Source organism: Tinamus guttatus, unplaced genomic scaffold (genome assembly GCF_059628265.1).
Source record: "Tinamus guttatus ecotype Peru unplaced genomic scaffold, ASM5962826v1 Tinamus_guttatus_pri_ptg000353l, whole genome shotgun sequence".
In the NCBI taxonomy this organism is placed as follows: domain Eukaryota; kingdom Metazoa; phylum Chordata; class Aves; order Tinamiformes; family Tinamidae; genus Tinamus; species Tinamus guttatus.
The window spans coordinates 489608-512065 of NW_028288887.1; the positions used below are offsets into that span (position 1 = coordinate 489608).

The following is a 22458-nucleotide window of genomic DNA, read 5'->3' on the forward strand; positions in this document are numbered from 1 at the left end:
TATATTTTACTTAATACTCTGATGTTTAACATCCTGTCTTTTGGAAAAGAGTTTTCCCCACGTACAAAAATCTTGCTGACTGCACTGCGTTCTCAAAATTTCATTTTGTCCCAAGTGCACCCTTCCACAGGCTGAATGTTGCTTCAGAGCATTAACTTTCCACAAATTTAGACACTCCTGTATCGTTATTTTAGAATGAATCCTACCTAGCTCTCACATGGCTCCCTCAGAGCAAATCAGAGAAGTTTCTGTTACTCCTATGAGTCAACATTGTCCAATCATCCAGAAATGTCTCATTGAAGTGCTTGAAACTTGGCTAGACTGTCCATATTCCCACTGTCCATCATTGCAGAAAATAATGTCTGGCACTTTTTTCAAAACAAGCCAAGTAAAACATGAAAAACTCCTGTCACTAATACCGGATGTTAAGATAATATTATATTTGATGAACTGAAAAAAGTAAATGCTGCATACTTTCCTAGTTGAAGAAAAGAAATTATAATGTACCAAAACTGTTGTTACTAATATGCATATATTGCATATTACATCATGGGCAACTTAGCACATGGAACAAGAAGTAGATATTTGCAGCTGAACCATGGATATACTGAATCCTTCAGAAAGAAAGATTTTCCAACTTTACATTATAGGCATTGTTAGTCTGGAAAAATGATACATCTATTCCTCTTTGGTACATCCTAGCCACTGATTACTGTATATGAAATTTCCCTGGGAATCGATAGGCTATAAACTGTCCAATAAGTCACTTATGCAGTTCTTTGCTGCTGAATATTGATGTCACAGCAACAGAGTTTAGTAAAGCATTGACTGAAAAAAATTAAAAGTAATTCCTTCAGCAGATTTTTTATTTTACTTGTTTCTAATTTATTTTAATGTTTTTCTTTTACTCTCATCATAGAAAAAATATCACAGGCACAACACTAAAAATTTCACAAAGTGACAAAATTGCATGTGTTACCTCAGTTTAAGAATCTATAAAGTCTGACAGAGTTACAACTCTGATGATACACAACAATAAATGCGCGTATCTCGCGGAGACTAAGATAATTTCCTAAAGAGCAGTCATCTCCAAAGAAAAGGTTACAAACTGAGAAGTGAGCTAGTTCAGGTCCTTTTGTGATGAAGCCCAATGTGTGCCTATCTCTGCTTATATGTTACTGCTGTCGACCTAGGTTTATTATTATTAAATATTTCTGTGGGGAAAAATACCTTTTTTTTGATGCTAGCAAAGGCTTTTTGGAAAAAAATGTGGACAGTTTTCTGCAATAATGTTGTTCCCAGATGGTATTCTAGTGCACTGATATAATTTGGGGAGAGTTTACATCAATGGCAGCAAGGAACTTTCAGTCTAAAAACATGGAGAAGATCCACTTACAGAATAAATTCATGGCCATGGAAAGGTGTTGACCATGTGCTTAGCATACATGGTGTTTACTGATTACACTTTAGAACTTTTCACATTTTTTGCATAAAATTCTTGACTCAGTAGCAGAAGCCTTAAGTGAAGGTGCAGCTTGTGGTTCCTTGGAGAGGGAGAGGAGCTGTGCTGAACCACCTGTGGTGGAGATGTCTGGGGGGATGCCCCTCATCCACCCAGGCCTTCTGCTCCTGAAGGGATGGATCTGCTGCAGCTTAAGGACTGTGGAAGCAGCTGCTTCCACTGCAACCATTGGAAGCAGCACCAAAGGTGAAGCGAAGGGAAGGATATGGTCCATGCCCCAGCAGGCCCATCCTGCGTGTCTTCCACTCTGGGAGTCAGCTACAGTCCAAGGCCCTGCATGGGGGTCCGTAACGTGCCGAGGAGCTGGAGCCCTCCTGTGCATGCTCTTTGCACTGGTCCCCAACCCCACAAGGAAGCAGGTTGAAGTTTTGACCTTTCTGGCTACCTCTCTTCTAGAAAAAAAAAATCTAAAAACTTGCACAGATAAAATACATACATGTGGCATGCACATAACAGCTGAAATATTAAGCCTAATGCACATAGTAAACACATGATGCTTCTGAATCATTTGTTGTTATTTAAAAAAAAAGTTTTTAAAACTCAAAAAGGATTTGAAAAGTCTTATATTCTATAAAAATGAGTCAATGAACTTTATGTAGGCCAGCCTTATGATTAAGGAAGTATTCTGCTCTTAGTGCCTAGCTACATAAAAATATCTTCGATTTCAGTAGCATTCCTGATAAAGGTTTCAGTTTGAATGCCAAGTGTTTAATAAATACCAAGGTCATGCTCAGATTTCTACAGTGAAGTATATATCCCTAAACTTGACATTGCGGTAAGTGGTAGCTATGTTTTAAAGAAAGATGCTCAATGAAAGCCAGAGAGAAATATGCCATCATGACATTCAGTCTCTCAAATATAATTTAACAAAAAATAAAGGATAGCTTGGAACATACAGAAATTGTTATGCAAAATATCTATTTAGTCAGGCATGTAAATACTTGTAGCCATCTCTGAGAATAAAGCACTCCGTTCTTTCTCCGAATTTCAGGAATACCCTACATTTTAAAATTCCAATTGCTAGAAAAAGCAGATCATCTTTGCCCATCTTCACATTTTTTCCTAAAACATGTAGATTGTGAACTTAAAAGGCCATGTGCTAAAACTATTTAAATAGCTCTTTAACTAAAATAATTGCCTATACACAGTATAAGACACTGTCTGTACTGAGGATATTTTATCATATATAATCAGCTGCAGCTATCATGCTCTCTGCTGAAATTCAGTTGACAAAAATATATCTCCATTTTATAGTAATCATGAAATTTTGTTGAAGATCCGTGATCGAATATTTGTGATGCATCAAGTAAGAGCTACACAGTAGCTGCATGGCATTCCAGGAAATACTTCCAAGCAAATTATAATAAAATGCTCTACTTCTGGCTGAATTTATCTTATTTTTTGTAAAAGAGGAGGAAATCCATCTAACTGGCATAATGGAATCCAGTCTCTTCAGGGGTGACTGAACAATATCCTTGAGAATATACTGTAACCATTCGGCATTTGCCGAGAATGGTCACAATGACCTAATGAGAGTCTTACATTTCTGCTTAACTAAAAAAAAAAAAGAAAAGGTGGCAATGATGACAGTAAATATTAATACAAAGGGGCATAAGAAATTCAGTTGTGCAAATACAATGCTTGTATTTTTATTAATAATCTAATTCAGCTCTTGCATTATTCAGTTCAGGGGAAATGAGAATTTCCTTTGACACAGGATAAGCTTTCTGTGTCAAGCATAGGATGATTTTATTATCACTTCATAAACCAAATTATAAAGGCAACATCATTCATGTAAGTAGAGATAAGACAAAGCCCAAACGCGATTCTGTATTCAGTGTGTTTGAGTAGTTCTGTATGCTAGCTTATTAATCATTGTGCAAAACTTTACCATGAAAGAGGCAAAAGCTCATTTAATTCTAATTACTATCATTACTACAGTTTCAAGCTAGTTCTAAGCTGCTCTACATAACAATTTAGATCAATACTAAAAGAGGACATTTTTAAGGCTCCCAGTGTTTTAATCAATAAGCTGTCTCACAAACACTCTCACACACAGTGAGGTTATGAGAAAATGCTGCTGGAGTGTACTGGTAATAATTGCACATTTCTTCGACTATGAAAACCAGTATGAGTCATACATGTACCCATTATCCTCAGCCTTGTCTTTTTAATCATGCACTCCTATTCTGTGGTATTGCAGGGTTTTTTTTTTTGTTTGTTTGTTTGTTTATTTGTTTTAAATCCTTTAATGTGCAGAAATATAGCCTTGTAGCGTAATCTTTTTTTAGGAAAAAAAAAATCCCTAAACTCCACTGACTTCTTTTGGCTTCTATGACTTCTAACTATGCACTACATCTATGCTATAAGTCCCAGCACAGGTTATAAGGAAGCTTGCATACTGTGCGGCTCATTTGCACTGCTGAACAAAGGCTTGCTTTTCTGATTTTTGTCTTTACAGTCGTATTACTCATAGTCATATTGCCCAAAAATACACATGCTCTCCAGTAACCATGCAATCATGCACTGCATATCAACATTCTTAAAAGGTAAAACAAAATCCTACCTTTATGTAGCACCAAGAAACTGAGAGTAAATAGTTTGCCTCAGGCATTTTTGATTTTTTGATACTACCAATCTAAACTATTGAGTTCTTCACTATAGGATACTGCAAATACTAGATCACTTCTATTTCCCTCTTAATTTTTTTTTGCTGATCTTCAGTGTCTCAGCAATTAGGTGCACACAAGACATTCTGCAATGAAATCCAATTGTGTGCTCTTCCGATTGTATAAATGCCATTTGTAAAACTCCAGACCTTCAGAGGCTAAGCTGAAGAGACAGACTGCATGAGTTGAAGAAATATCTGAAGAGCTAGGGATATGCATATTTCCTGAACACCAGGACTTAATGAATAATGTATGGCAAGATGCTCAGCTGCTGGAAAGTCTTGTTCTGTCAACAGCTACCAAATAAGGACCTGAAGGGGAAGCCACAGTGTCAGTAATCCCTCCCATAGAGCCTAACTAGCAGCCAATAGTATGTCACCTGAAAAGAGAAATGCAGGGGCTAGTGACAGGGTGCACAGACACTGCCAATTGGTCACCAAGGATGGCCGTCCTGGAACAGGGCATTTCTTCTTTCTTATGGCAAATGCCATTTAATAATGGCACCCCTGCCTGCAGCATTCACTCCATTCAAAAGGAATTAGTTTAACCTCTTTCGGTTTCAGTAGGATCTGCTGCGTCTTTTCAACGGATGCACAACAGGGAAAAATGACTATTCTGTACATTCATGCAGCTTGCCTAATGTTTTTAACTTCTCATATGCAAAGGAAATATATTAATTTTATACTTCCCCCCTGCCCGCCCCCCAAAAAAAAGAAAAAGAAAAAAAAAAGAGAGAAACAAAACTATTGCGATTTCTGAGCAATTAAGATGTAATGCTAACAATGAAAATGTTTTTGGATTTTTCTGCCACTTGTATTAAAAACTGATCTGCTCAGCCCATTAGCCCAATCTGCTAGTCTCTACTGCTTTTTATTTTAGTAGATAAAAGCAATTATTAAGATAAAGCAGTTCATGTGTGGAGTCTAGTAACTCCCAGCAAGTCTGAAGTTTCCATGGAGAAGCCAGAACAAAGACATAAGAATCTTCAGATTCTCACTGCATTTATTCAACTTTTGCTCTTTATGCCTTGGCAGAGTAATATAATCAATTACAACTACATCTCACAGGAAAAAAAATACAGATAAAAGGATTAATTGAAAGTAAAAGTGAAGTGTGTCAGTGAGCTGACTCAGAGCATTAAATAAAATATCCCACCATCTGCCTTTCAGAGACCAAAACTTAGGAGGAGGACAACATTATTTTGCACCACTTTTTATATAAGGCATACGCATTGCTGCAGCAAATTTCCAAGTCTTTCTTGTATCAAAAGAAGGGAGAGTTTCCTAATACAATGAGGAAGTGCCTAAGGACAAGCTGAATGAGGTGCAGTGTTCAGCCCAAGGCCACACTGCTGATTCATTGGAAGATGCTGACCAACAACAGTCATAAGGGAGCTTTTGGTTGAGTGGTTTCAACTTCTCTGGGTGATGCTACACAGCAATGTCAGCAATACTATGTGCTTGAAGAAGAACCAAACCTGGAAAAATCAATAGGGGGAAATATAAGATTAAAAAAGCTTCTTCCTTCCAGAAGAGAAATGTACAGCAATGTGACAACTGGATACAGTCAAGAAACCATCTAGCACATATATAATGCATTTTCATATGGAAAACATTGCTTTTCTTAAAATACATAAAACAAAGAACATGTGAATGAACACATCATATGGATCTAAATAGGAACATGGCTATAAGATAACTAATTTTTAAAACAGATCTAGGCTATTAGACACTCAGGATTATATTAAAATTCTCTAAAAAGTATTTCTGGAAAATATTTCTCCTGCTCGTTCCAGCTCTGCTTTGTAATGCTAAATACAAGACTTCGCATCTATGTTGCATTGTTTCCAGATCACGAGCAAGAGAACACTGCTGCCACCTACCCAGTATCAGCTCTAAGAATTGAAAATATTTTTGTTGATTTTTCACATTAAATACACTGCAAGATTACCTTCCACTCATCCCAAAAATCACAGTAATTTGGGAGGCAAGGGGGCAGTGGCAGGGAGCTGCGGTGTCCCCACCACACACCACCTCCTTTGCACGGGGCAAGATGCATAAGCTGGGACCAGGCAGCCTTGGGGATGGGGAATTAGATTCTTCCCCATCCAAGAATTCCCAGATAGAGAGGCTCCATTAAGATTTCCATTGCTGCACAAATGTATAAAAGTACTGTAGCCTACCTGGGATGGAGAAAGGGAAGAAAATGATAAAAAAAAACAAACGAGCAAACAAACAAACAAAAAAACCTCTTCAGGGATGCTCTTGGGAGCAGCCCCCATTCCTTAGCCTTAAGCTATTCATATCATGACTTAGAAGATCATATAATAACAGCCATTTACTTTGGGCTACTTAACAAGTTAGGCACGTATGTCTGTATGACAGCTTGGTTGAAGTTGGCAGTAACAGTGGGTGTTGCAAAGCTAAGGTTTATTCATCACTTTTCTTGGCACTTCAAAGGCTAGTTCCTAGTTATATCTTACTAAAACTGTCCTAAAAAACCCAAAACTTGTATTAAATAGGGAACTATTCTCCCAAACTCTTCTCCGTGGTGGCCGGTGACAGGACGAGGAGTAACAGGTGTAAGTTGAAACACAGGAAGTTCCACCTCCATGTGAGGAAGAACTTCTTTCCTGTGAGGGTGACAGAGCCCTGGCACAGGCTGCCCAGAGAGGCTGTGGAGTCTCCTTCTCTGGAGAGACCAAACCCGCCTGGATGACACCCTGTGCCCTGTGCTCTAGGTGTCCCTGCTGGAGCAGGGGGTTGGACTAGATGGTCTCTAGAGGTCCCTCCCAACCTCAACCATTCTGGGATTCTGTGAATATTTTAAAAAGCCATTATAAAAATTATATTAGGTTCTTAGAATGTATAAAAAAAAATCTTTGATCTTTTTATTCCCCACCAATGTATGAGACAAAGACCCACACATTAAAATTACTGAATTTTAGTTTATTGAATTTGTTGAAGGATGTTATTTATAAAACTATTAGCTAGACAGTTTTATTTCTTCTATTGAGATTTTATGGTTCATGTAGACTTTTTGGTTATTTCTATCTTTTTCTAAGATGTTTACAAATCCGTAGGAAAACTACATGCATATTTCACCAAATCGGAAAAATTCTTATAGCATATATTATCAGGATTATTTTTCTTCCATGTACCTATATGTTCCAATATACTTTATATTTTTAATATATTTTAGTAGCAAAATAACTATATTGATAGTAGGAAATGACACTAATGTTGGCAGTTTATTCCTAATTTGTATGAGTTTTTTTTTCCTGAGACTCCTAATCTAAATTTCATAAAACTACCAATTGCTTTGATTCACCAGCATGACTTCATTGATTCTGCAGACATGCCCCCTGACTGTGGCTACATGGAAAAACATGACTGACTACTTCAAATTTATACCTGGAACATTCACATCTGCATATGGTAATTGTTTTTGCTGATTTTCATCCTCAATTTCCAAATTGGAAAAAGCAAATAATTAGCTTCAGAAGTAGAATTCAAATAATTCTAATTAGCAAAAAATTGGAGGAGGTTGTGGTGGGTAGACATGTATACAACAAATAGCTGCCACATTAGACATTATTTAATCAACAAGCCTGGGTACCTTTCTCCACAAGGGTCATAAAAGAGGTGGTAGAAATCCCAGGAACAGTGATGTTCAGTTTTAGCAAGTTTTGGAAAAAAAAAAAAAAGAAAAAAGAAAAAAAAAAAGATAAAAAAAAAAGATAGATTCCAACAGAGTGCAAAAACATTAACACTGTGCCAACCACAGTTTACAATCAGGATGGCTTGGTAACTCCAGGCCACTTCACAAAACACCAGTCCTGGGTAAAGTTATAGAAAAACTGAATTATATATTTTTAAGCATTTTCTTGATAAAGAAGTAAGAGTTTGGAATGTAATTAATGCCAGTCAATACAGTTTAATTCTTTGAAGATGTAATATTCTTGGATTGTTGTAAGGCATTTGATTTAGTACTGTGTGGTGTATATTACTCTGCAAGTTGGATGCATAAATAGGTTAAGAACCTGATTACTGACTGATTTCTAACAATCATCAACAGGAAGTCTTCATCACATGGAACAGTTTTAGGTCAGGTTCTATTGGACCTGACACTATGTTACAGTACTCAGTTTTGTTCACTGATGATCTGGAAGTGAGTCAATACTATGGAATTTTTTAGCGAATAAAAAAATTGGAAAAAAAAATTATAAGGGTAAAACAATCACAGAGAGCCATTTGTTTTGTTTGTTGACACCACTCATAAACTGTCATTCAAAATACTTTACTACACAGTTACAGACCCAGTGACAAGAAGCACAGCCCACAGTGGGCTATACCCTAGAAAGCAGGAACTCTGGAAGGATTTACAGGGTCACAGGGGAAAGAAACACAACAGGACACCCCATAGCGATATTGCCCCCCAAGAAAAAGGAAGCCTGTGTATGTGTATTTTGTAAACGGACAAATTATGGATAATTCACCAATGTAAGTGAGGATCTAATACTTTTATCCATCACTGATGCACATGATTTACCACAAGCCCCTGCAGATGCCTACACACCCACTGTTGAGCACACGGACAGAATCAAAAGATCCTACGGCTCGGGTCCTGTGAATCCAACTTTCAAAGAAAGACCCCTTTTCCACATAGTCAGTGCAGGTCCTCAGATATATGGCAAAACATTACTGACAGGCACAATGAAGAGAATTATCGCTCCTTCAGAGGCCCAAGAAAAATTCTGAGCCTTTAAGTGAGGTATTGCTGTTGCCGTCTGGCTCGTGCTAGTAAGTAAAGGCTCCAGAAGGCTCAGTCAACAGGAAAGCGAGATGGCAATGAGTCAGGCTTGAGGAAAAGGATGTGAAGAAGGCTCAAAAGCCAGTTTGTTGATTCAGTTGCAGTACTTTGGAACTATCCCACAGGAGACATAATTTATGATCTTGGTCTTTCCTTCCACAGGTCAGTGGATGGTAATACGGAAACTCCAGCAGAAATGTGGTTAGCTTTGAAGGCAGAACAGTGCTTTTGAATTCTCAACTGCAGTCCCCTAGACTGACTACCAAGCTGTACTATGAGCCTCCAAAGAGAAGCCTGAGTATCAATCCTGAGTACAAGGATGCCAGAAAACAGCTAAATGCTTCACAGATTTTAGTTTTCAAAGTCCTGTGTGTTATATATGGGAACATATAGTCTGCATCTCCTGAACCAAATGAGAATCCTGTCTGAAAATATCAGAAACCACCTTTATACTGAGCTTCAAGCACCAAAGAATAGCAATAATCATCTATGGCAAATTCTTTTCCTGCTGGTCACAAACATGACCATCCTCATAGATTTAGCCAAATTCATCTAGAGTTTACACTGGCAGGAGCCCCAGCAAAAAGCCTCCTTACAAAATTGAAAGTCTGCTTGGCACAGGGAGACAAGAGCAGCAAGGAACAATCCTTTCACCCAGAAGCAAGGGCATAAGGATGGACTTGGCTGAGCCACCAAACACGCAGGACTGGTCTGGAAGAAAACGTAGCAGGACAGCTAGGGACAAGGAAACTATGCTGAATCAGCCAGCATCACCCAACTTCTGAGTTCCACCTAAGCCTCTCTTATTGGAAGGAGAGAAGATTTATAGAGGCTAATGAAAAACCTTGAGAGATGTTACAAACCCTGGGAGTTGTTCCAGGAACTGCAGCACACGAACTAGGGATGGCTGCAACTGGGACAAATCCCTAACCCTCAGGAAGAAGCCTCAGCTTTAAGGTTCATACCTGTAGCATAATCATGCTGCTGTAAAAAAGGGCTTCTTGCAGCCTCCTGGTTTGCCAAAGTACATTAATTAAAAACAATGGACTAGCCTGAGCTATTTTAAGGTCATTTTATTTGGAGACGTGATATATATTTCTCGTGAATCAAATAAAAGTATTTAAAGTTGCTGAATAGACTGAAATGAAAGAAAAAAAAATCTTCTGAATTATTAGGAGGGGGGAATAAGTAGCAAAACTTAGCAGCTGAAATGAATAAAGGCTCCTTTATCCATTAAAAAAGAAAAGCAGCTTTTTGGTAAGATACATAATTCAGTGTTTGTATTTACTGCCCTCTAGTGATAATATAAGCATTAGCTACAAGATACTTTTGTTTGTAGCGGTACACTTTTTCCCACAGGAAACGTCACGAGTGTGGACCTGTAATTCTCACCCATACTAAATCACGGTCTTATAAGGTGTCTGGTATTTTCCATAATAACTCCAGAGAAATTGAACAAGCAACAAAAACGACATCATATTTCAACTCATATTTTGTTTACCAGCATCGATTTTCAAGTCACAAAATTCACCTATGTTTATCTTGTGGAAATTGTTCTATATAATGATAGGGTAAAGTATAAAACAGATTCTACTGAAGTCTTTCAGTAAATGAAATCTGAATGTCAATAAGTATTTTTCAGTTTACAATATTCTGCTATATATTTACTGTTTCCCTAATACAGCACTGTCAAAACAATGCAAGTCACAGGAAAGCTACTGTTACAAGCCAATTTAGATCCCCCACGAGTGACCTGGGTTGTGAATACATCCGCAGTTCGGACAGCAGCTTTGAGGGGGTGACAACACCTGACAGATGGCGATGAACAGCCCTTGTAGTTACCTCTATCCTACTCTGCAACTTGCGGAATCAACTGCATAACCATATCTGATGCAAATAAAAGGCCTTAAAAGTTCTGCCCTAAAATAAAGACAGTTCTACTTAGATACCTATCATATCATAAAAGCACAGTATGTATGTTGCTTTTATGTATATGTTTCATGAATCCACAACATAATCATGCAAGCATATGATATATTTGTGTCCTAATGAGAAAAGTTATGAAACTACTCTGTTCTGGATACTCGCCAAACATCCTAGTTTAAGGCAAGAATTTTTTTAATGGTGTCTAAATTGTAGCAATATTAGTTGAAATACCTACTCCACTAAGATTTCCTTCATTGTATCAACACATTTCTCAACAGGCACCAACCTGTTTTGCTTACAGGTTTTATCTATAAAAGATGTTACAAGTCAACATGTATGATCAGGCACACAAGTCAAATGTATGATCAGTTTGCACATGGCATGAGCTCAGAGAGCTTGCAGCAAACTGATTTTTTTTTAACCTTTATATGACATGTAGAAATCCCTTTCATGCATGCAAGATATTTCAATATCATCCTTCTCTTTACACTATTTCCCAATAACAAATAACTCTGCAGGAAACAATCTTAAAAAAAAAAAAATCTCTTTCAAAACATCCTAAGATGAAGCAACAAAATAATACCACAAGAGAACCCTTCCTCTGACCCTTTCAAAATTATAAATTTCTTGAGTATATCCAATAGTAAGTTGTTTGCTTGACCATTATGCTCATATTTTATAAAAACTATAATTTGTGTGGAAAAGTGACGGGAAAAGCCAATGAAATTAATTATCACGGAATCACAGAATGGTTGAGGTTGGGAGGGACCTCTAGAGACCATCTAGTCCAATCCCCTCTGCTCCAGCAGGGTCACCTAGAGCACAGGGCACAGGGGGGCATCCAGGCGGGTTTGGAAGATCTCCAGAGAAGGAGACTCCACAGCCTCTCTGGGCAGCCTGTTCCAGGGCTCTGGCACCCTCACAGGAAAGAAGTTCTTCCTCACATGGAGGTGGAAATTCTTGTGTTTCAACTTACACCCGTTACCCCTCATCCTGTCACCTGCCACCACGGAGAAGAGCCTGGCCCCATCCTCCCTACAATCACCCCTCAGGTACTTGAATATGTTGATCAAATCTCCTCTGAGCCTTCTTTTCTCCAGATTAAACAGGCCCAGCTCGCTTAGTCTTTCCTCATATGACAAATGCTCCAGTCCCTTAATCATCTTTGTGGCTCTCCGCTGGACCCTCTCTAGAAGCTCAATGTCCTTCTTGTACTGGGGAGCCCAGAACTGCACCCAGTACTCCAGGTGCGGCCTCACCAGAGCTGAGCAGAGGGGCAGGATCTCTTCCCTTGACCTGCTGGCAACGTTCCTCCTGATGCAGGCCAGGATCCCATTGGCCTTCTTGGCCACGAGGGCACATTGCTGCCTCATGGTTAACCTGTTGTCAACCAGGACTCCCAAATCCCTCTCCACAGAGCTGCTTTCCAGCAGGTCAACCCCTAATCATCTGTACTGGTGCCTGGGGTTGTTCCTCCCCAGGTGCAGGACCCTGCACTTGTCCTTGTTGAACCTCATGAGGTTCCTCTCTGCCGCCCAACTCTCCATCCCGTCTAGGTCCCTCTGAATGGCAGCACAGCCCTCGGGAGTGTCGGCCACTCCTCCCAATTTGATGTCATCTGCAAACTTGCTGAGGGTGCACTCTGTGATTATCAGTAATAGCAAAACACACAGCTCAGGTTATTAGGAGCATAAAAAACATATTTCTGTTTGCAATTACTACTGTAAAGGAACTGCTAGCTATTGTTAAAATAGTTATAAAAACTTGAAATGGAGAAGAAAGTAGGCATGCTTCACAGCTTTGGTAAGTGATAAGAAATCAAAATTAAAACTCTAAGCTTTTGAAATGCACAGTTATTATAGGTAGCAATAGAAGAATTAAGAGTGCTGATAAACTGGAAGTTCTCTACCTTCAGGCAGAGAACTGAATGAATCCCTCTGTAGTATACAAGAATGGGGAATAAAACTTTTGCCATTTAACTTCATTTAAATCCACTGTTTGTATCATAACTCCTGATAAAAAGTGCATGCTATTACAAACAAACTGTAGTCTTTCATTAAGGATATAATTAAAGTATCCCTCAAAAGATGGTGCTGGCAAAAATTTTTGTTAAATTCTCCTCTTTCTTTCTTCACAAAAGATTACACCTCATCTTTACCAGCAGATAGTGCTACTAAGCTACATTTAGGAACAAATGTTGCAAACCAGTAATGCCAACTTCCCAGGCTGGGAAAGAAAATATAAAGGCCCATCTACACATAGATTAAGTTGGGGTCTTCTCTTCCCACTCATCCTCTCCACTTCCGATAACCAAAGTTTGAAACTCATTGCATACGCAACTACCTTGGTGCCTTTTGCATACACCTTGAAAACCCCCCAGCCCACTGCAGTCAGAGGATCACACAGTTCACTGCTAGGACTGCCCCAACATGTGCTTCCCCATGATCAAATCTCAGAACCAAACAGTTTCCATTTTGCAACCCATCAAAAGACCCACTTTTTGGTCTTTCAATCAGCAGGAGAAGAAACCATGAACACCACACTATTCACATAAAACCTAAAAATATGTGATGGATATATACTCCTTTTAGGAGTCCTTTTCTTGGAAGAAAGACCTGTGACACACAGAAGAGGAAATTTCTTTATTGCTCTTCCCTTAATGCTTGTATTTTATGTATTGTGTGTGTGATGATCTGTACAGAAGAGTGAAATAGTTACAACACTTCCTAAAATCAAAAAAAAAAAAAAAAAAAACCCACAAGTGATGCATGGGACAAAAGAAAGAGATAAAACTTCCATCTAAAATCCCTTCCCAGGATAGCACAGCAAATCATTTTAGCCACATGTTTTTGTTCTGTGTATCTCAGAGACTGCCCTGGGGAAGGTTATTGCCAGGGTGGCTGCTCCTGATGATCTGGGCTGGACTGAATGGGAGGGAGGCCCTGGGGAGGGCCAGGAAGGGCGGGTGAGGCCATGAGGTCTGGACCACTAAACCACCAGTGTTTCTGGTCTTTCTCCTCAGTTCCTTCAATTACGCAGATCCATTCACGTCTTCAGGTCTTCTCAGTGCTGCTATCGCATTCATCCTTCCTTTCAAGTTGCAGGCAGAAGCAACCCAATGTCCCTCCTCCTCCAGGCGTGCACCAGCACACAGCTAGGTGGAAGTTTCAGCCTCGGATACAACTGCATCATTTGGCTAATACTATACTTTTTACATCGAGTAGCTAATTTTTTTTATGCCTTGAAGTAGGCCATTATACAAACAGTGTATCAAAACCACTCCTGCATTCCTAAAGGCAATGCCAGTGAAGGACACTTTTCAGCATAACCGATAGATAAAACTGGAAAATCTTGTCTTGAGCCCAGTCTTGGTGCTGCTCCTATGCTCTTAATCCATAAGGTCCTGTACTTTGCAGATCCTTTAAGCTTTATAAAAGAAAGAAAGAAAGAAAGAAAGAAAGAAAGAAAGAAAGAAAGAAAGAAAGAAAGAAAGAAAGAAAGAAAGAAAGAAAGAAAGAAAGAAAGAAAGAAAGAAAGAAAGAAAGAAAGAAAGAAAGAAAGAAAGAAAGAAAGAGAAAAGTAGAAAAACACAAAGAAGAAAAAATAATCTGACGTGAAAGACCTGTGTAGTCTACTATATGCATATGTGTCAAATGGCTATCCCCATTTCAGGGCAGCTGTACAGAGATTTGCAATCCAAAAATAATCAAGTCAATGAAAGCAAACATTTTAGAGGTTCTGCAAAGATATAAAACTTCCATAGCGCACATAAAACGATGCAATACCAATGTTAAAGGAATGCTGTTGTTAATAAAAATAAAAATACAGCATCACTGAGTTATACTTGCTCTTAGCTCCAGCCACCCATCCATGCCCTGCAGCACAAGATTTCCTAGAACTTGCACAGATTATCCTAGCTACATTAACTGCAGATGCTTTTTGAATGTCTTATTTGCATGGGTAAGATTTACAAGCTGTAACGCCTCATAAGAATATTCTTATTATGGAATAAGAATAATTTCACTTATAGCAAAGTTTAAGCCTTTCCCAAGACAACCTGTGCTAAATCCATAAAGTGTTCACACTTGAGAAATTGTAAAGGTGGCAGGATGTACAGCTTTTCCTAATAACAGAACACTCCTCTGAAAATACATATTTTGTCATTTAAGTACCTTGAAGTAAAAAAGAAGGTTTTTTTTCCTCTAAAATATCAGCTCCCTTCTTATTGAATAGACAAATTTGACGTTAAACTCATCTGACAGTTTCTCTCCTTTTTCTAGTTCTTATCTAGTTAACACTTGCTTAGTTAACACTGGCAGACATGTCGTCAGACATTAAAAATGAGAAACGGAAGTAAAATATTCCAGTTTGCTGCTAGTAACAAACACAAATACTGTCCATGTTCTGAAACAAATATTCAGAATTTCATCCTTTTTGTAACAAAGGAGTAACAAATTTATCTTCTCCCAGAGAAGACGTCCTAATGGAGCACAAGCCCAGGGCTCATGAAGAACTGGAGCAGCCCAGGTATGGCTAGACAGATACCGCAAGATATATTAGAAGTATTAAAAGTTCCCGGGTTGTTGTAATAGAGCTTTTTTGATCATTCCAGAAATTTCAGGCTGTTATTCGCAAACAACCTACGAATAACCAGAAAGGAGAACTTTTGCAGTTTTGTCCTCTATCTGAATAACGTATACATACATACACACATGTATATGCTGTAGGCAAAGACCTACCCTGCAAATATCCACCCAAACACAGTAGCCAGTGTGGAAAAGGTGTTTGTGGAAGGATTGTTTGAAAGCAGGAACTGAGAGGAAAACTAGGGCCTAACAGAAGTTTTGGCATTACAGAGGCCTGCTTGGGGTGCTACACAGCTGCCACTTCCAGGATGGTTGGTATGCAAGGACTCAGCTCCTCCACGGTTCCCTGGGCAACGCAATCTGCCCTCCTCGCAGCTGCGAAAGGGAGTAACGGAGGATGGAGCGGGGTGAAGACACCGCGGCCAAACTCTGTTGCACTCCCTGTGCTGGGCTGCTGATAAGCCGCACAGTGGATGTCTAATGGGAGATAGACGATAACATGTCCGGTGCTGAGCCAGCAAGGGTGGCAAATCACTCCTTTTGGATGAACTTTGCTTGAACTTTGCTCATTATAATGTGAAAACCACACCTCCATCCCAAAAGTTACCTGCCTCCGAGGTACGACCACTCCTCACTGAACATGCGCTCTAGATTTTCGGTTGACTGTACCTTTAAATGAAAGCGAGAAACTTTTTCACCAATCAATAACAATATTAAGTATGACTCCAGTCACTCAAGCTCCACCTGAATGTAAAGAAAAGTGTAAAAGGTGAACTAAGGATGAAAAGTCTGGAGGGAAGAATCCCTCATAACTCTTGGGTCAGTTGACAGGATGAGTCCCCTTCCCTCCCCTCAGGTCGGGACGCTGCCTGAGGAGACTAAGGAGTGAGGGGGGAAGAATCCATCGTAACTCCTGGGTCAGTCGACAGGCTGATCTCCCTTCCCTCCCCTCGCGCTGGGACGCTGCCTGAGGAGACTAAAAAGTGAGAGGGAAGAATCCATCATAAATTCTGGATCAGCTGATGCGCTGATCCCCCTTTCCTCCCCTTGCGTCAGGACGCCGCCTGAGGAGACTCGAGACTGAGAGCCCTCTCCCATCTTCTGGGGTGAGTGATGATTGCACATTTGTACATCAGAGCTAGCTAAAACCCCACGCTCCAGTAGAGAAGTTCCTGTACTGACATCTGAAACCTGCTTTGTAAATGTTGCATTTGAATAAATCATACTGTTTGTGAACTCGACTACTTGTTTGGGGGGAGGCGATCGGACCTACAGTTGACAGACTGTTCATGAATCCGATACTGCCAGAGTCGAGCTTATAGGTGATTACGCTATTTGGGAACTCGATTCGCTCCTCGGAAGGCGATCGGACCTACGGTCCACGGGCTGTTTGTGCATCCGATACTGCCAGGGTCGAGCTTATAGTTGATCACACTATTTGGGAACTCGATTCGCTCCTAGGAAGGCGATCGGACCTACAGTCCACAGACTGTTTGTGAATCCGATACTGTTTTGATATCTCCTTTCCCCCCCGCCGCCACTACCACTACGGCTTTCAAACTGCAACATTTTCACAGCCAGAAAGGCTTGCAGCCACAGTGCACATTTTTTACAGAGAGGTATGTCTAGTAAGCATGCAAAGAAGAGGGATTACTGACTCAGAGCTGGGATGACACAGCCGCCTTAAAACTGATACAGTGGTACCAGCAAAACCCAAGCTTTTACAGGCCTTGCCTTTTTTACTCAGAAGACTAGTTTGACAAAAACACAAAAGACAAAATACAGCTTTGTTGGTACGGCTACATTCATCTTACTTCTCCTGCAACCTGATATTTTAATGAAATGTTTCTACTGTAGGCCCAGTCAAGCATGTATTATAACAATTCATCAGAAATCTTGGAGGGATAGTCATTTCAGGCTAACAGAAGTAAGTCTCTTCACCACCTTTTTCAGTTAGAAACATAAATGTCAGCCATATGTATTAATATTTAACATACATATTAACCTTAAGAAGCAAAAATCTAAACCACAAACATGACATTTTTTCCACTTTTAATATATGAAAATCAAATATGAAACAAACTTATTTGCCATCCACATAATTACTATCAATTAGGTTAAAGAAATTGACAGCAAGTCAAGGACCACAAGACTGAAAAATCAATGACAGCACAGACAAAAGCAGAGAATTGCAGGTGGCAACATAACGCTACTAAGACAAATTCAGTACCTTTTTTTCATATATACACGCCTCAACAAGCTCCTATAAATCATCCAGAATAGACATGAAGACTGAAGGCGCACTCTACATTCTTTCACATAGTTTTGTTAGTTCAGGCTCCAGTTCTTACTAAACCATGACTTTCATTCTGCTAACTAAAGGGCATTTGATAGTGTCATTCTTCTTTCAGAGAAAAAAAAAATCAGTGAGTTATTAATCAACAAATTTTCATTCCACCATGTGCTTCTGACCACTCATTTGAGACTACATGCTGTAAATCAAAGCAGATTCACAAAAAATATGAATATCTATTTGTCCAGACCAGAGCAAATATTCCATCTCATCTACTATGTTCTTGTCTCACGCATACATGGAAACACACAAAAATGTAGCACTTCTTTTTCTCTAAGTGAGTGCATCATCCAAATGCTCCTAGCAAAAAATTAAGAAAACAAGCAAAAAAACCAAACCAAAACAAAAACAAAAACAAAAACAAAACTGCTGGTTTCCAGTTCTGCAGGCAGGTGTACATGAGGTTGGTTTTACTGGTGTACATGAGAGAGACATGAAGACAAGATATAAAACCAGGTCAAAGGTAGCTCTATAATTTCCCAAATTGCTTACTTATTATCCATATTATTTAAACCACTCTTAACAAAAGTCTCAGCATTTGCATGAGGAAGTTCATGGTATTTTCATGGAATTATTTCCTTACTCCCTTGTCTACTGATATCAGTAACTTGTCTCTTATCTTGCACTTGGAACCGAAGGATGTTTTTGGCCCTGGACTTCTTGTTTTTGTTTACAGAGCACAGTGAAACTCTACTCTGTTATGATCATCAAGAACAATCATTCTTACCTGTCACTGGATACACAATTTATCAGCCAGGCATGTTTGCATACTTGGCCTATGTTCTGCAGGGTTCAGATTAGGCCACGCTAGGGAGGTGTTAATGTGAGGCTGGTAAGGAGATGACGCATCCATGTCTGACTGAGAACACACGGCTCCTCCATCCCATGCAAAGTCAGACAGGTTAGTTTGGTTTCGGCAACCCCGCTTAACCTTGCATTGGAGCAAAACAGAAGAACAGTCCGACTGTCACAGCTGAGTCTCAGACGGGCAGCAACTAACAGTTGAGAAATAGCTTGTTACCAACTTTCATCTCTAGCTACTGGAGTTTCTGCATCACTCAATCACAATATACAAAGCAAACAGCGTATAAAAGATCACAGCGTCTCAGGAGAGCACGTTCTTGGATACCGTGCTCATAGGAAGCATCAGGAATGACGACTGAGGGCCAGGAGATGCAACTGGGTGTCTGGTTCCTGCATAGACATAGATCTAACACCGGCAACTTATCCTGTGAATATTTTGTCCCATCCTAGCTCACGTAGATTATTGAGAGAAAGTTTATTTCCAGTTAACTTGGAATGGTACATGCACCTTCCAGACTAGAGCTGGTTCTCACCACACCAGCTCAGAACCTCCAGACACAGCTACACTCGAGACCTGTCAAGGGCAGCTCAAAACCACAACTTATGACAAGGAATTAAAACAAAAAAATGCACCAAGATTACCTCTTAAAGTCACACAATATTCAGGAGAAAAAAAATGTATGCATTTTTACTTAACTTTGTAGAGCTGGATTTTAAGTTAAATCCACCTTTAAAAAAAAAAAAAAAAAAAAAAGTAATTGTAGAGAAATGCTGTGCTGAGAATCTGCACTGTGCTGGGAATCTGCACTGTGCTGAGAATCTGCACCACCTGCGCCTTGCTGATAATGTACTGGGGAGTGTTAGTGAGTTGTCCTTGGCCGGCTGGGAATGGGGAGCTATGTGGGAAAGAGTAGTTAGCCGTTTTGGGTAAACAACTTTGCAGAGCTGGGAAAGAGCCTATGCGGCCGGGACATAGCAACCTCCCTAGCAACCAATCGTAGCTAACCTGGATATCCCTCAGATGCTTGTAGGTATAAATATATGTGCACTTCCGCTAATAAACGGAGCAAGATCTAAACTCATATTGGGATCGTGTCTTGTAATCCGGCTCGGCTCCCGTAAAGGCCTGTGCAGTTGTCCTGCGCCTGGTTCCAACATCTGGCGCCCGAACAGGGACCCAATGGCAGGGTCGTCGGGACCTGGCGGCGGGAAGGTGCTGTGGCAGGTCGGAGATCCTGGATAGCCACGGCTGACGGGGGAAGATCCGCGGGCGGAAGATCCGGGGTCACCGCGGCTTGACGGAGGATCGCGGAAAATCCAGGGTCACCACAGCGTGACGGAGGATTGAGGAGCTGGGAAGCGGCGTCCGGTGTGAGGTACCCACACCGCCGGGACAGTGCTGGGCACAGGGTCTAGGGGCGGGGGCGGTTGAGCCGTCGGGGCCCCTCCGCGAAGACCGCCTTAACCATGGACTGGGGGGCGGCAACACAGCTGCTATTGTATATTCTCGCCAAGCGAGAGGCGGCTGTGAGTACAAAGAAACTCTATGAGTTGTTACGATGGGCACAAGAGACGGGACATCTGCAGACTCTGGAACTTATGTATAGTGCCACTGAGTGGCAGGAGATAGGGGACTCTCTCTGCGATGCCACCATTGGGGGTAGTAAAACGGCTAAGGACTTGGGTTGTACGTGGCAAGAAGTAATGATAGCGAAGGTCCTCCTCACTCCCGCGCAATATCTGTTATGGGAACAGGAGTGGGAGAAACAAATCCAAGAGGTGGTGAACGCACGTAACATCTCGGGAGATCCGTTGTGTGGTGTGACTGGGCAGATGCTTATGGGACGGGATCTCTATGGTGACCCCGCGACTCAGCTAACCTACTCGATGCCCATGTATAATGCTTCACGGAAGCAGGCGCTGTTTTTAGTGCCGTCAGAACGAAAGGCCCCATCATTTACGATGGTGAAGCAGGGATTGCAGAAGTCCTACGGAAATTTGGTGAATAGGCTCGTGCAATCCCTGGAGCAAGCTACTGAAGAACAGACCCTCTGCAAGCTTCTGATCTGGTGCAGAGAGAATGGGTTCAAAGCCGAGGCCCACCTAGTATTCAAATCCGATGTGAAAGCCAAAAGCAAAGTGGCTGCCGGAGTCATGTCCGCCTTTGTGAGCACTTCAGGGCCGGGACCGCCACGCCACCGACAACGGCTGGTGTTTGGAGATCCATCGCCAACCCCCCGCCCGTGCCTGCCCCGGTGCCTGCACCTGCGGCACCTACACCGTCTGTGCCCCCGCTTCCGGACCCCCCCCCATCGTGCCTGAAGAACGGCCTGGCTGGGTCCAGGACTTGTTAGATAACCTCAAAAAAAAAAAAAAAAAAGAAGGGGCGAATAAAGTGCGAATGAGATCAAGGAGACTTATGTTGCTGAAGGCTTGATGAAAGCCAGGAGGGAGGTGCAGAGGAATTTGATTCATCTTTTAAAAGTGGGGGTTGTAGAACTGTAATGCTTTAAGTGAGGACGGAAACCGTTATTAGGGCTATTGTTTCTATTTGCTATGTTCATCTCTATTATGTGTTGTGTCCTTTGTATATTGATGCTGACACGAGGTATGGTTGAAAGCTGGAAATTTGTATGATCCGTAGAGTCATAAAACTGTTGTGCGAAATAGAATCCAAGATCTTAAGAAAGAAGATGCTTGCCTGCCCAGGCTGAGAGATAAGGAGCGCGGAGGCGGCTGCTTAGCCAGGCTCACAGCCGACCTCCTCAGAAAAGCAGTTGAAGGTGGCTGCTCGACCGGGCTTGTAGCCAACTTAACTGCAAACATCCTCTAAATTAATTTGAAGGTCAAACACCCGAGAGGGAGGGAGATGAGAAAGGCAGGACCCTCAGACTGACGGCTGGGACCACTTACTGGTATGCGCACCTGCGCACCCAGGAGGGAAGGTTATGTGACTGAAGGCGGAGTTTGTCCCCTCCCCGGTCTGCCTGCTGGCACCTACTGGCCCTACGTGGCAGGATGCACCGGGCATAAACAGACAGTGCAGAGAGAGGGGGGGTGAGACTCCTAACACTGAGACCCACGTTGTCTCTGCGGGGACGCCCGCCGAGTTAGGAGCCTGTCAGCAACCCTCTAATCTGCCAAATCGAGAGAATGTTCAGTCTCAGTGTCCTGCCGATAACCAGTGGAACTCACTAGTGGAGTGCACAGCTATGTGAGGTCGTGCCACTGGACAGAAATTGTGTTTGTGCTGTTTTGTGTCTGTGGTCTTTAGATCTTTATTGTGTAATATATATCAGCAGAGAGGGCTAAATAAGCACAACAAGAAAGTCCAGAATTTGAAAACGGGAAAGCCAGGAATAACTCAGACTACGACGTTCCCCCCCACCTCCCCCCACCGATGGAGGACTGGGAGCCGTACTCTGACTTATATCCTTGGACAGAGCTTAGGGGAATACTTACTAATTGATTTAAAAGATTGTTTTTTCACCATACCATTGCATCCTGAGGACCATGACATAGTGGAACATATGAACCAAACGCTGAAATGCCAGCTGCGAAAAATGAAAAATTGGCAAGAGCAGTATACGTTTTAAATTTTTGAGGTTGCACCAGGGTAGCCTGGTCCCTCGAATGGTCAAGCATAGGGCTGGGCTAAAGGGGGCCCTGACAGAAGTAAAAACGGGTCCGTGTAAGGTGATGCTGAGAGCCTGGAACATGGGAAAATGGATGGGAGCCTTGGACTTGATAACCTGGGGGAAAGGGTATGCTTGTGTCATTACGGAT

The 22458-nt window shown here is 41.2% G+C and overlaps 1 protein-coding gene across 2 annotated transcripts in view; it reads right to left on the minus strand.

Annotated features, from left to right (window-relative positions):
• Nucleotides 1–22458, minus strand: part of LOC104564663 (3',5'-cyclic-AMP phosphodiesterase 4D-like) — a 161108-nt gene that overhangs the window by 14139 nt on the left and 124511 nt on the right. Inside the window, exon 1 of one of the 2 annotated variants that reach the window (XM_010211300.2) lies at nucleotides 4089–4180. The exons of the other annotated variant lie outside the window; for it this stretch is intronic. Coding sequence (XP_010209602.2) covers nucleotides 4089–4136 — 48 coding nt within the window. The 5' untranslated portion in view covers nucleotides 4137–4180. Of the gene's footprint in view, nucleotides 1–4088; nucleotides 4181–22458 lie in introns of those variants that run through there. 2 annotated transcript variants of the gene reach the window in all.